Source organism: Berghia stephanieae, chromosome 2, assembly GCF_034508935.2.
Source record: "Berghia stephanieae isolate SIO BIC M18660-M18661 chromosome 2, UCSD_Bste_1.3, whole genome shotgun sequence".
Taxonomy (NCBI): Eukaryota; Metazoa; Mollusca; class Gastropoda; order Nudibranchia; family Aeolidiidae; genus Berghia; species Berghia stephanieae.
Genome location: NC_088361.1, coordinates 37,067,337 through 37,082,781, shown reverse-complemented (window position 1 = coordinate 37,082,781; position 15,445 = coordinate 37,067,337). Strand labels below are relative to the sequence as shown.

The 15,445-nt window shown below is 34.1% G+C and overlaps 2 protein-coding genes across 3 annotated transcripts in view; one reads left to right on the top strand and one right to left on the bottom strand.

Annotated features, from left to right (window-relative positions):
• Nucleotides 1-521: 521 nt before the first annotated feature.
• Nucleotides 522-13,296, bottom strand: LOC144964811 (electron transfer flavoprotein subunit alpha, mitochondrial-like). Of its 2 annotated transcripts, none has more exons than XM_078899451.1 (10): nucleotides 13,024-13,296; nucleotides 9,318-9,467; nucleotides 8,900-8,981; nucleotides 6,758-6,840; nucleotides 6,508-6,607; nucleotides 4,951-5,058; nucleotides 4,171-4,275; nucleotides 3,122-3,273; nucleotides 2,435-2,581; nucleotides 522-1,352 (listed from the first exon to the last, which is right to left on the bottom strand). In XM_078899451.1, exons 1-10 carry the CDS (start codon nucleotides 13,201-13,203, stop codon nucleotides 1,317-1,319), a joined length of 1,143 nt encoding a protein of 380 aa, XP_078755577.1. In that variant the 5' UTR covers nucleotides 13,204-13,296; the 3' UTR covers nucleotides 522-1,316. The 2 variants fall into 2 exon arrangements, with proteins under 2 accessions (XP_078755577.1, XP_078755578.1); XM_078899452.1 differs by lacking the exon at nucleotides 13,024-13,296 and adding an exon at nucleotides 12,684-12,833.
• The window catches only part of LOC144964812 (D-serine dehydratase-like), a 76,995-nt gene continuing 74,598 nt past the window's right edge, over nucleotides 13,049-15,445 (top strand). The window contains exon 1 of the mRNA XM_078899455.1: nucleotides 13,049-13,127. The gene's annotated coding sequence lies outside the window, so the exon portion shown is untranslated. The remainder of the gene's footprint in view (nucleotides 13,128-15,445) is intronic.

Here is a 15,445-nt window from a genome sequence, read left to right as displayed (position 1 = left end):
TAAACATTATAAATTTGTGCCTAAAAAACTATAACAGCAATGGTCTACAATTTTAAAAATATCAACAAAATCAAACACAATTGACTGTTTCCCTCTCAGCAAAGCATTCCAACCAGGACCAGGACAAAACCAAGTAATCTCATTCCAAGACAAAGACAGAAAGCAACCTGGATATGGAATACATTCAGGGATATACACGACATCAAGAGTGATCTTCCCTCTCACCATGGGAGGTTAAAAGACCTAACTAATCCCACAAGAGCAAGTAAATCCTTTTTTAAAAAAACAATTGATTAAGCCAAGGACTAATTCTTTTCTGTTTTACGCTGGATGGAGATAAGACCTTTCAGATTGCCGGGAGTTAACTGTAACAAAGAGAAATTTAACAACCTTCCTTATGTTTCCTCACATATTTTTAATTCCTGGTTTGACAAATTTTAAATGTTAAAGGCTTTTATTTTATTTGTTTTTAATCTCTTTCAGCACCTTTCTTAGAGTAACAACACAAAATCAGTAAAATGTACGAGTCAGAAAACTGTTTATTGGTTCTTGAATCAATCATAAGTCGATTTATCACAAACAAATAATGTAAAAAATTGCATTCATAAATAACTTACATTTTAGTCTTTCATTCTTTCATCACTTCATACCAAAAAGCACATTAACTAATTCTGCTTGTTCTCTCTAACTTCTGAATTCCATTAGCATAAAATATACAGTCATAACCAATATGTATGCAACAGACATGAATTGAAAAACAAAATAAATACCAGAAATGATAAACAAAATAAAACCAAAAAAACAAACAAAATATGCAAGTTACTGTGAAAACTAGAACCAAAGTAAAAGTTTGACAAAACAGTTGATTGCACAGTTCCTGTTGTGGTATTACAAGAGGGATCATGAGATGCGTGAGTTTGGTAATCCCAGCAGATAACCAGAAATTTTCTTAGCTCGCATCTGCTTCAAAGTATGTGTCTTCTTACGATTGGGTCAAATATTGAATGTTTATGCGCATTAGACCCAAGACTTAATGTGTATGAGAATGGTAAACCTCTAGAAATTTTGCAAAAAGTGACAAAGGTCTAATTCAACACATGGATTTCATACAGAAAGAATCTTTAGATCACTATTTTTTATTAAATTAAATCAATTATATCATAAGAAAAAATCTTTTAAAAATTTAAAATAATACTAAATGAAAGAAATTAATCTCAAAAGGAACTATTTAGTGTCTAGAACAGGAAAATGCAGTATTTATAAAGGTATTATATTATATCAAAACATTGTCTGTTTCCATTGATTGTAACCTTTTTTCATTTGCCAATCATCTCTGTCATCTCTGGTATAGCCTGAAAAATGGATTATAATCTTCTTATCTTTTCACAATTTCTAAGTGTAGCAATTAATATAATCAATTGATGAAAATACTCAAAATACACACCCTCCCCAGAGAAATAACCAAACAGAATATTTAATGAACACTTTAAACATTAATCTGTCTGTGAAAAACTTCTACATTTAATCAGAGGGGATGAATATTTGGAAAAGAACAACTGCAGATTTACTTGACAGCACACCTATCAAGCAAACATATATAGCCAGATAATGTGTGTCATGCATCAATTGGTTAATGATCGCTGACATCTATTTTCAAAATATTCCACTCATTTTCCTGATAATATTTTCAAAAAATAAAAACAAGGCAATAATTATTAAACATGGGTTTTCTCTCCTTACCAAGTAAAACATAGACAATATGAGAGGCAGTCTTATAAAGAAGATGGGGTTATGATATCATGAGGACAGAGGACCAGTGCAGGATTCCCTCCATAATAATGTTGATTGTCTGGACAACACGGACAGTCGAGGTTGAAATGAAAGTACGTTGTGAGACCAGGATCTCCAAAGTTTTGCACTATACAGTAATAGACAAAAGTCCTTAATAGCCGCCATTCATACTGCAAGCATGACCTCATAATGGGACTTTGTCTGAGTAATTAATATATAAAGTATATAATATAAGTAAAGGTTTACATTTAAGTTTTATTGAGTTTTGTGTTTTTTACGTGAAAAGAGCAAAAATTTCACATTTTTTGTCATTTATCATAGAGATCATCAGTTCTGTGGTAACCTTGAGTATGGGGACCAGTCCACAGTACTATAATTTCATCCGAATGACAGACTTTTAAAATTTGTCTAAACGTATCGACAGAAGCAGCTTCTGCGGAGTCAGCAGGAAGTTGTTCCATGCTCTGATTAAGGAAAGGTGATTTTAACATGAAACTTTCACTTTGACATCTGTGCTATCTTTTTTTTTTGGCTACCTTAGTTTTAATTTTGTTTTATATAAAGATAATCATTTTGGAATTTATTTTCTTGATAACATACAGAATATTTGCTAAGTAAACGAATCAAAATTAAAAATTCAAACCTTGAATAGATCCTGTACCAATCCATAGTCAGCCACCTGGAAGATTGGCGCTTCTGGGTCTTTGTTGATGGCGACAATCACTTTGCTGTCCTTCATGCCCGCTAAATGCTGAATAGCACCAGATATGCCCACAGCTATGTACAATTCCTACAAAAGAAAGTGGATGGTTATAATTATAAATTCATATTTTAAAATATACAATGAGTACAGTCTTGAAGTGAGATGACAAAGTTAAAATAATGACATCATAAAAAGGGAAATGTTAGCTGGATGGACAGACTGGGTAATATGTGTTAGTCATAGTAGCTGGTTTTTGCTAGGATAACACAGAATTGATTTACCTGAATTTCAAACTCGAAGGGAATAGAGATATGTTAACATAGAAACATTGAAAAATATATGCTCTAGAGTCAACAACATGGAAAATTTTAAAAACAGAATGCAAAATGTGAAAAGTGAGTAATTTTGTATAATTTTATGCTAATAATTTTTTGACATGCCTAACAGAAATATTCATGAATTTAATATTTTTACCAACACACCTAAAAATCTTTAATACACTAAACCAAATATCTTAAATCTGTCCATACTGAATTTAAAAAATAAAACAATAACAAAATGTACCAAAAACTCCAAGAGTAACGATTTGTCAATTATTTTTTTTAACTAACAAATAATTATACATACTGGTGCCACAATCTTTCCAGTCTGTCCAATCTGCATATCATTTGGCACAAATCCAGCATCTACAGCAGCTCGGGAAGCACCAACAGCAGCCTCCATTTTGTCTGCCAAATCGTACAACAGTTTGAAGTTCTCACCATTCTTCATTCCTCTGCCTGGCACCCAAAAAAATAAATAAGAATTGGTGAAAAAGGAAGAAAGCAGTCAAATTGATTATACTTCGATATAAAAAGTAACAAATGTGTAGTAAATAATTATCACTGCTACATAGAGAGGATTTAGACCACTTTAAAGTTTGTTTTATTATACAAAAAAATATTTCTTAAGATTTGAGAAAAGTTACAAGACTGGGTGGAATGTATTCATTAATTATGAATAAAGTGTCCAAAAAAAAAAAACAAAAAAAAAACCCTCAGGAAATTATTCTATCCTAGCAAACATTATAATATATATACAGTATTCTTTATTGTTAATTTCTCTTTAATTTTTCAAGCAAAACTTGAATGAACTTAATCATTGACAATTAACAATTATAAAACAATTAAAATACAATTGTTGATGGTTGAAAAATAGTTTGAATGCTACAATTGCTTTAAAGATATCTAAAGAAGAATTTGGAACTCCACTCAAAAAAAAATTAAAGATTATATGATGCAGGGTGAGAATGTGATCTGTGCAGCTAATTAGGGGGTGTCTTTTTTTCAACATGACAATGCCACTTCATACACAGAATAAAAAAAACAAAAGCCTGGCTATAAACTGCAATAATGAACTAACTTTTTTGGTAGAGAACAGATTGAAACTTTTTTTATGTCAAATATTTTGGGAAGGGTATATTCACCCTCTTACTGTATTATATAAACAAAGGGTAACTAGAGGTAGACAGATGGTGTGAAAGTTTAACCTGTAAATGTCATATAATTCACTAAAATATGAAGGAGTTGTGGCTATATTTAAACTCATATCACAAACTAATCACTAATCATAAAATTAATTCCTGAATACATATGTAAATAACTGAATCTTTATAAATATATATTTCAAGCCATTACCTCCTGCTACAACAGCTCTCGCACTGGTCAGTTCAGGACGATCGCTTTTGGACAATTCTTGGCCAATGAAATCTGACAATTCACTCTTTGCAGCTTCTGATTTGGCTGAGAAAAATAGAATTGAAATAAAGGATTTTATTTTAGACGATAATAATGGCACAATCCTTTCCTTTGTTGCCAGTCTTTTCTTTTCTTCTTTAGTGAATATGAGGGAGACATTTTAAAAATGATATTTCATCTAAAGGAAAGCAGTATGTTAACACAAATTGAATTGAATCAATAAATTATCAGAAAAGAAGAAAAAAAAAATCAAATTGATTGACTTAAAATTAGTAGAAAGAATTTTCAAAATTACAGTAGCCATACTAGAAAAAGACAAGAAAAATGAATTCCAGTCAAAACTATAAAACGATATTAAAATTTTTTTTCAATCAAACAATTTTTTAAAAACAGATGATAAGTCCCCTAAGGCTAATTTGAGGAAAGTAGCTGAACCAGTTTCTGCACTTATGTGAACATGGCAATTGCAATCATTTTGTATTTTTTTTAATACCTGTAATGATTAATTCGCATTTTATCATTTAATTTCAGATAAGGTTGTCAGTAATCAAAAATATGCGTGATTTTTATATTATTGTTTTCTCTACACTTTAATTCATTGTTTAAAAATAAAAACACCAATTTTAAAAATATTTTCAAAATGTATTAAAAAAAAGAGGATAAGAAAGCAGGGGGGATAAAACTGCTTAACATAGATCCTCTTCCCCTAAAAAGACTTGCCTGGTTCAACGCCTGCACTGCCTCCTGTTTCAGCTGCTTCAAAAGCTGTGCCACGAACGGTTATCACCTTGACTGGATCGTTGGATTTCAGAGTTTGAATAGCATTTCCTATATAAACAACAACAAAAATATTTATGTGAATATGTAATTCATACAGCTTTATAACAAACATAGTAGTTTGTTTTTGTTGCTCTATAAACAATGTTATGGACACTTTCAATTATTTGATCTCACTAGAATTCAGCAAATATGTTCCATTCTCATACTTTGTATAGCTTTGAAAAATGTGAAAACTATATTCTTTATAGAAGTTATTTACGCTAAATGATCGATAGTCCTCATAATCGTCTGAAGCACAGGCCCAACTGGTCAAAAGGTTTAAAAAAAAAAAAGTTTTATTGACTTTGGCTGCTACCTTAACTAAGGAAATGCATCTAAAAGGGATTGAAATATAAAATAGTCAATGATAAAGTAAATCAGATAATTCATTGAGCACTTGTTTAACATTTCCTCTATGAACGCATATATAACCCGAGTACTGTGAGAGAATGAGACCAAAGAGCCTTTAGCAAGGACTCCACTATCGCCGCTCAGAGCAGAACTCAAATCCGGAGGCAGCAGCTTCTAATGGTGTGACACTACTATGTTATGATGATCTATCCAGATTGTTAACTCATCGCCGCAATTGTGTACAGTTGCGAACCCGTCTGGAAGCTTCGTCACAATGCAACTAGATGCTTTGCAGTCTCAGACTCAGACCACACAGGTAAACGTTGGACAGATGGCAAGTCCCTTTGATGAAGAGAGGATGCCGTGAGGCAGGTTATCAACTGAAGTCGGTTCACTGCCATCCAGTGTCTCCTCTTGCTGGTAGAGAAGCCAGGCAACTTCTCCCCCAGTTTCGAGGAGTTGATGTCCCCATACCCTCGAGAGATTGAATTCGTCCAAACTGGCTTCCATTGCGTGTATGTTAAGTACAAGGGTTGCCTGGACTTATTTCGGTTCAAAACAGGGTTACCATCCAATATGCCCTTAAGAGGGGTATCCCCATTCTCTTAAGCCAGTTGGTTGTAATCGTCTCACGTCAGACATCAGGGGGCTGGATTGCTGTCATTATCGGGCCCCATTCTCTAGGCGTTGTTGCCAGCATCCTGGACTATATGCATGGATTTGCAAAGTTTGCATTCCTGCATCTACTTCACACTGAAGCACAATACTCCGCTAGGGCGGGAGTCCTCAGAAGTGCTTGATTAGTACCCCAAGTTGTTCCCACCCGCTTCCTCAGAAGATCCATAGGCGAGTGCCATATCACATGACCAATATCTGCACAAAAAGGTCTGATTATTCACATAGAAATGGAACTATGAGGAGTACACTACCATTTGTGCTTTCTTAAAGATAACTTTTTTCCTAAGTAGAAAACCCCAGTTTTTGACAAGGAATTTACCATAGATATAAACAGTATTTGCAATTTTAATAGGACATCATTGAATTCTCTGAGAGATCAACACTTAAATCAGTCATGTTATATCATCAAATCACAATGTAAAAAGTAACCTGCATAGATTGTTCTCACAAAAGTGCTGTCATCAATGACTCCAATAATCTCGGAGATGGGAGCCACATCAAGCTTTGCAGCCAATCTTGGAAGAATATTCTGTATTAAAAGGGGAAAAAAAAAGGTTATCAGAGTCATAGGCAATCTTAAGGTAAAAATAAACAGCTAGCAAATCTCTTCCTTGTTTTACACTCTCACACAAAGTGACAGAGACAATGACTCAAACAGAGTAAAATAAAGTTTACTTACTTTTCCAACAGTAGTAGCACTGGCCAATATATGTGTAAAGTTTAGCTCCTTTTGTGTGGCTTCCAAGAAAGGTGTAATTGTCTCTAAATAAAAAATAAAAAAAAAAAGAAAAGAAAAGAATAATGACATGTTTTTCCTACAATAAAAAAATTGAATTCATGCATTTTGAAATATAATTCAAAAATAATTTGTAAGCGTTCATAATACCTCATAATCTGAGCCTTATTTCCAAAGAAGAATTCACGGACATGGCATGTGTCATAATTTCTCATAATTGATTAATTCTTATAACAACACGAGTTCATTAGACATAAATATTGTCAAAAAGTCTGATTTTCCGGCATAGTTTCATGAACATGTGTGTTAATTAGCTGAACCTGTAGCTGTCTTGAACATGACCAAAATTTAAGCCGGGGAATAGGTACTTCAATGGTCTACCATCCAGCAGTAAAACCTGGTGAACTATTTTATCACAGACAAACATGCTATCTAAATTGTAGCAAGCAATGGTTTCAGTCCATTTAACACAGAAAATGGGATAATTAAGACTCCATGACCTTATATCTTTGAATGATTATGTAAAATTCAAAAAGGATATTTTACATTTTGTTTTCATTTTTATCTTCAGATCATTATTTTTGTTACTTCGTGAACTATATCAACACAGAGGCTATGTAGTCTAGTGGTATGATGCCTTCAGATCAGAAGGTCCTGGGTTCGAGTCCCACTCTGAGTGGCGCATTGTTGAGTCCTTGGAAAAGGTTCTTTACTAACATTGTTTCACTGTACTGGGTGTAAAATGAGTACCTGGCCGTTATCAGCATTGTCTGTTGGAAAAAATTGTAATAACGCATAACAGGCATCATGTCTCGTCCTACATCTTAAGTGTTGCTGTTGGCTAGAGACCTCTTGTAAAGCCCTTTGAGCATGTTTAGTGGATATTGCACTACATAAAAGCTCAAGAGGATAACCATGAATGAGATGGACACAGGACATGAGTGATTGGACAGAGAAGACAGTGACAGAACTTGTGCCGAATAGCAAATGACAAGGACACTGGCATAAAAGCTTAACTCTTATATAACAGTCTTCTCTATGATATGAAAATTACTGACTTGAATGAAATTTACTATCCATTATTATAATTCTGATGTAATAAAAGGTAAGACAAAGATGCAGGGTTAGACCAACTCATAGTACTAAATGAAAAAATGGAGTGGTCACAATTACCAACTTAACAAAATAATTTGCATTCAGCATCATTGAATATCAACTTAAATTCCAGAAAATGTGAATGTGTCTCTGACATCGTTTTTTTTTGGTTTTTTTTTAAGGGTTTTACGGCGCTTGCAACACATTTAGGTTATATCAGCGCCAGTAAAAAGGAAGAAAATGGGATAGTAAAAAGTTCTAGAATTACAATTAAAGCACCCAAGAGAAAGGAAGAGAAAGGGGAACTGAGAACAAATAGGGATCAGATGCAGATTCCAAGAGCAAACCATCAATGTACTTAGTTTGAGATCACCTATAAGTCTCATCCGGACACAAGCACAAAATCCAACAAAGAGGAATACACTCAAATGCTTACATTATACATTAAAAATAACAAACATAATAATACATAACAGAGAGATGATTTACAAGGAAAAAAATATCATCTCCCAAAACAATAACAATGCATTTGACTGTTTCCCTCCCAGCTAGGACTCAGGCCAGCGCCAGGACAAAACCAAGTAATCTCTTTCCAAGACAAAGACAGAAAGCAAGTTGGAAAACAGATATAGGGGATAGAAGACACAGCAAGTACCTCCCTGCCCACTATGGGAGGTCAGGAACCCCACCCAGTCTCTGACGTCAAATTTTCTTTCAAACAGATTTTTCATAAATAAAATATACTAATTAAGTACCGCAGTTGAAGCTAATAATTGATAGATCTACAAATATAGCAGCCATAGGCAATAGTGCAATAGTTATAAAATTTAAAGAGCGAGTACAACGTTTTGAACAATTATCTGATTATATAATGATTTTGATGGATGATAGGCAATACTGTTTATCATAATCAAATCGAAGTAAAAACATAAACAATTATAGTAATAAACAATTTTAAAATAACTTTTTATTAAAACACTCTCAACCTACCTGGCAGAAACCCTTTGAAGACTTCATTGTCTGCTAATAAAACCTTGGACACTCCTTTAACTTTGCTTACTTCCTCAGCGACCTAAAATTAAAGCAAAAATTTTTTTAAAAAGTAGTCGATAGGATGCATATTACAGTGGAGGGAAAATCGCCACTTTCATTTACAACAAGAAGAGAATTGAGGAAATTTATAACTAGATAAGAGGATAACTTTTCTAACTGAGAAGTGAGATAATCTGTTGTTCCATTGCATTACACCTCTTATATTCCCAATAGACTTATGAAATGTTCTTTGTAATGTGATGGAAACTCATGGTCTAATCATACAATCATTCAGCTGGTCCTTTAAAGTATATTTGAATTTGTCAGGTGAAATTATAACCCTGAAAGAGAAATAATTAATATAAAAAGTCAATACCTTGGCACACTGACTTCCTACGACAAGACAGGAAACCTCCCCACCAAGCTTGGAAGCAGCTGTAATTGTGTTTAGGGTGACTGGTGTCAGAGTCTCATTATTGTGATCTGCAAGGACTAATGTGCTTTTGAACCTCTTCAAAAGCTCAGCCTGAAATTACAATATAAAATCAATAAAATAAAAATAAATATAACTTTGCCTTCAGTCATAGTCATGATGAATGGGTGTGCAGGCTCTCGTAAGCCTCTAAATAAACCTGTGTAAAAATAAACTTAAAATTTTTTTTAATGCATATTTGCTTGGAAATGCACATGACTGTTCTACTCCTTGATATATAAGTGATAGAATATTAGTAATTCACCCCATGCAGTGCTGGGTGATTATTGAAATGGTCATCAACAGTGTCATTAAAATCATTGATCAAGGCGTCCAGCAAAAATTCAAAATAAAATTTATGACCTTGAACAAAATGTACAACCTAGCAAATGAAAATATTTAGAGAGACAAATTTTCTTCTGTAATCAACGGTTGATACTCATAAAACTAAGCATTAACTTTCTTTTAAAAACCTACTTCCAATATGTTATTATTGTGCTATAAATGTATGCGTGTCTCACTCTCTCTCTCTCTCTTTGAGAGGTGTGCAACTAACTGATGGTCGATGAAGACCAAAAACTCTAATTATTTTTTTCATCATAAGTATAAAAAGGGAGTGTGTGATTAACTACACATCAATGCAGAGCAAAATCAGAAGAAGAAAAAATCTGTCTCTGCTCTTGGCAGATTTTCAAACGCGTCAACTCACCACTTAGCCTCTATAAAATTTCAATTGATGCAATGCGTTTAAGAAAAATTCATCATCTACCTATCAGATGAAACATAGCAAAACTATGCAGGTTACTTTTTACATTGTGATTTGATGATATAACATGACTGATTTAAGTGTTGATCTCTCAGAGTTTAGACTGCTTGTTGATAGTTAATATAATTATTTTCATTTGCATCATTTGTATGTACCTAAATGTCAATAACTAAAATAAATTCGAGATTCGAGTCCAAAGAACTTGTTGATTGCACATGTGCATTGAAGTTAGAGTCTGAATAGCCACAGGAGACTATTCAGACTCGAGTCCGAAGAGACGCAGTTTTGAAATAATGACGAGGAAGGTATATATATACGACTCCTGGTTACCTCAAGTTTGAATCCATTTAATATGATCTATGTATCATATATATATGGATGCATTTAATATTTTATAGGTATATTATTTTTTAATAAACATGTATGTGTTATATATAACCTATGAAATTTGATGTGTAATCACGCATTGTCCCTGAGTGGCGCCTGTTTATTGAAGTTCTTCCAAAAAAATAATAATTTAATTAGATAGCGATTTTCATCTTGATACAAAAATCACAGAGTCGGATTCTCTTCTCAAGTGTGCTTTAGCAAACTAATTTCAGTTTGAACATTTTCAGAACCAGTGTGTATATTAATAAAAATCATTTATACAGTCCACTCAGGATAATCACAACTTTCAGTTAATCACAACATTTCCCAAGAAACGGAATTAATTCTAAATAAAAGTCACTGGTTAATTGCAACAAACTTTGGTTAATCGCAACAAAGTTTCGACCTCAAAAGGAGGCAAATTCAAGGATCATGGGTATAATCATCACACGTTGAAGAATCAAGAGTGGGCGGGGTTTAATACTACATTAGTGTGTCACCACCCTTTTAGAGACAAAAGAGGGCAGGGCTTTGCAGTTCAGGTTTGTGCGATCATCTGTGACCATTAGATATGAGGCGATTGGGCTGGGCATGGTTTAGACAACAGGTAGACGATGACAGTTGTGAGGAAAGACTGAACGATGATATCCTTTGTTTTGTGATTGACAACTGTGCATTGTTACCAACAGGTCTCTCATCACGGCTAATCTCTTGGACTCGATGACAAATGTTGAGAACAAAAAGTGAAGGTGAATCCAATTTTAAGATGTCGGCTGGCCTCAAAGCTGCTTTTGCTTGTCAAAAGCTATACAGGGCTGCTATATATTTTTTATTCCAATCAAATTGCTCAGTCTGTGACTGTGGTGGACTTAGAACAATGTTTACAACTACTGGTTTGAGTTTACCATATTTGTGTAAAATTAAAATGTTGCAAAAGTGGACAGGAAACAGACTTTGGTTAATCGCAACATTTTCGCTGAGCCCAAGGTGTTGCGATTATCCAGAGTGGACTGTAATAGTATAGCCAGGGCAGGTTAGGGGTGGTTTGGGTCTAATTATTAGGAAAATCCTTCGAAAAATTGATTTTGAGATTTTGGTGAAAAATGATATATTTTATTATCTTAGAAATAATATAATTGAAGTCCAAATTCTTAAAGTAGAATATAAAGGGCACGAGAAACACAGTCGAAAATGGTACAGGTAGTAAGAAAAGTGTGAAAAACGGGAAGCTATTTTGCTATTTTCTCAATATGTCATTTGTCTAAGGATATGGGATACTGTGTCAAACGTTTCTCGGAATCTATTCAATGAAATTGTCTGAAAATCTCCAGTTATCACACAGATAATGTATTATGTCACCATAGAGAGATTTCTTAATAAGATATGTGAATTTTGAATTATAATCCTAATTCTGAATTTTTAAGATCAATTTTGTCATACCATTTTGAATCTCAACTTTGTAATGCAAATAAAAATTTCGTAAGCTAAAGCCGTAAAATCTCTCTATGGTGACATACAATGGCACAATGCAGACAAAAGGGAAGAATTTTGATGTAATTCCTTCATTAGTTTTTGTGGAACATTTGCCGTTTGCCACAATATTGTTATATTTTTTTATGTCAGACCCCCAAATTAGGTCTCAAAATGGGTATCAACACAGATAATTAAAATTTTTCACCATAAATGTAAATGTTGTTTTTTAACCTCTATAATAGCGATACAGAATGATTAAAACCGCCCAATATTGGTAATTAACTTTTTTTTTTTAGAAAAAACCCAAACCGCCCCTTAATTGATTCTTCATCAACTTTACTTTCACTTTCACTTTGCTTGAACTTTCACTCACATGTGAATTGAAGGCTCTCTTATGATCATAATTTTTTTTTAGATTTTACCGCGATATATAGCTCCAACTTAAATATAAAACCGGGATTGAGCTTTAATTCGGATCTGACTGAGAACCTCAGAGGTTGAATTGAGATTTGTGGCTGTGGCCCCCTGTACTGTGGTGGTGTGTGAGTGTGAGAGTGAGAGAAGGGTGTGGTGACACTCCCACCTCACTCAAATTCTTGATTGTCTATTATTGACTAGAAAAGTGAATACAATGTAAAGGGGGGGGGGACTTTAATACTTACAGATCGACAAAAACTTCGTCGTACATTAGAAAGCATTTTAAACGCACTTTGTCAGTGGCAGTAACGCAATGACCTCAGGTACCTTTGGAACCTTACGTGACAGAGATTGAAAATTATCTAACTGCAATTGGGTCAACAAAGGGCAGTAATTTTCATTGCGAAGTGTTTCCTGGTATGAAATTAATCTCCTATTTATTTATTTATTTATTTATTTATTTATTTTAATTCATTCATGTATTTATCTGTTTATTTCATTATCCAATTATTTGTCTATTCATTTACTTATTTTTTGTTATTATCTCATTTAGGTACTTGAATGCATTACAAAGTAGTTAATTACTTCTTGTTTTTTGTAAGACAGATCCTTGGTTGGAATCACGCTTAGATGGCACAAAGTTGAGACCTTGGAAAATGCTCTTTCTCTTGCTCTTTCACTGTATCCAGGTGAGTATATGAGTATATGGCCGATAACACCGTTGTCTCTGTAAGAATATAAATTGTGATAGTGCCTCGCATACATGATGCATTGTACATATTACCGTTCAGAGTTGCTGTGTGGTTGAAACCCATTGTAAAACAATTTGCTTTGAGCACATTCAGTTGATATGGCTCTATCTTAACTCTAGCTGGGGTCAACCGGAAATAACGACCGGTTCCCAGTACTTGCCTAGCAAGTTTGAATGACGTAGCTAACATATAGCGTCACTCGGGTTTGATCGCGTCATTTCTTACGTCAAAAACTAGCTTCATACTCAACCCAAACAGCTTAAATAAACTGTTTGCTGATTGGCTGAAACTAATAATATCAACCAATCAAACTTCGGCTTTTATTTCATAAAGAACACAATGGAATTTTTACTGAATCAAGGTCGGGTGTGTTACAACTGATGCCCGTGTCACTTGGAAAAGGTGTGTTACACTTAAACGACTGCGGCGTAAGTCAGTTGGGAATGGTATGTTACGTTTATACAGCGGTCGAGGATCGGGGGTTAAAGCTCATTTCTTTTTTCTTTTTGTCTTTTTCCAATTTAGCGCATATTATGAGACAGGTAACTTGTTTGGCGCTTGTACAATTATTTTCGGACAGAGTTGACGCTGCCCAAGGTTGCCAAAAGATAAATGATATAAAATAAACCCAGCTAAACCAAAACTGGACTATAAAAAAAAAACACACACACAAAAAATTGAGCTTTTATATAGCGCAATATCCACTGAAACTTCTCAAAGCGCTTTACAAATGGTCCCTGAACAATATATCAGACTATAAACGTTCAAGGTTATACCCAGTTTTGTGTTTTGATACGTTAATTCGAGTGACAGATGCTGTGAGTATTTTACCTAACCGCATAGCATCAATTATGGAACAACCTGGAGGTCCCGATAGCTCAGTTGGTAGAGCACTCTTATCACACACAAAGGGCCATGATCCACTCAGCAGTAATTGGGTAGTTGGTTCTATTAGATCATCATCATCATCATCATCATCATCATCATCATCATCATCATCATCATCATCATCATCGTCGTCGTCGTCGTCGTCGTCATCATCATCATCATCATCATGATCATCATTATCGTCATCATCATCATCATCGTTAGCATGATATGAAAGCATACCTACACAGCATACCTTTTGATGATAGAGTATAGGAGAGAAAGAATGGGTGAAGGATAGAGAAAGAGAAAGAGAACGAGCGTTATCTTAGGTGTGTCATATGAGAGAGAGAGAGAGAGAGAGAGAGAGAGAGAGAGAGAGAGAGAGAGAGAGAGAGAGAGAGAGAGAGAGAGATTTTGGGATTGTTTTTTTTTTTTCTTGTATTTTTTCTCTCATCAGGTCAGCTTGACTCAGCGGTACGGTCTCTGCTTCCGACCTAAATGTATCGTGTTCGAATACCCGCCGCGCTGTGTTTGCGGTGCTGCATTGCGGCATACGCCTGGGTTATTCAAGTTTCCCTTGGAATAGACCCTAGAGACAAATTTCCCCTATGGAATGAATAAAGGGAATTTTATTTTAACTGTCTGACACAATGCAGTGCAGTGGTTTTTAAAAAATAATTGTAATGTTATGTTGGTTGTATGTTTATATAAAATGAACGAAGAAAAAACGGAAGTTCTTTTGTGTGATCCTAAAAAAAATAATGAAAGGTGAGTTTACAATTTTTATTACAATAATTGAAAACGAAAAAGTCCATTTTACTGACAGAGCTAGAAATCTGGGTGTTTGCTTTGACTCGACCCTTTCCATGCATTGCCATATCGATAATTTATTTAAGACTTTATGTCGAGCTCAGAATAATTTCACAATTTCACAATTTTTAAAAATAAAAAATCTGTTCAAATCCTCATTTCTTCCTTGATGTTTTCTAGACTTGATTACTGTAATATGCTCATGTATTCTATCCCAAATAATGTCCTCGGCAAACTGCAGCGCATTCAAAACCAAGCGGCAAAATTCGTTTTGAAAAGGAAAAAAAGTGATCATGTCACACCTTTGTTTTTGGACTTTACTTTGGATCCCTGTTAGATTTAGGATTGCATAATGTGCTATAATCATATTAATGAAACTTCTCCTGCCTATATATCAGATTCAGGGACGGCTGGTAATAATGGGCAGGGTGGGCAAATACCAGCCTGTTTTTTCAAGTTATATGCTGTATTACCAGGTCCGAAATAATCAAATTTAAATTAGATAATTTCAAAAGTTACTACTTAAACTTAATACTTCATACTGAAATCAATTTGTGTGTATCTTTGATAGATTG

What these genes read in the sequence shown, in the direction of transcription:
- LOC144964811 (XM_078899451.1), bottom strand. Translation starts at nt 13,203, where the DNA reads ATGTATGCGAGGCACTATCACAATTTATATTCTTACAGAGACAACGGT. An exon ending in TAGGAAGTCAGTGTGCCAAG is followed by an intron (nt 8,982 to 9,317) that starts GTATTGACTTTT and finishes CTTTAATTTTAG; the next exon opens with GTCGCTGAGGAAGTAAGCAA. An exon ending in TGTGAGAACAATCTATGCAG is followed by an intron (nt 5,059 to 6,507) that starts GTTACTTTTTAC and finishes TTGTTTATATAG; the next exon opens with GAAATGCTATTCAAACTCTG.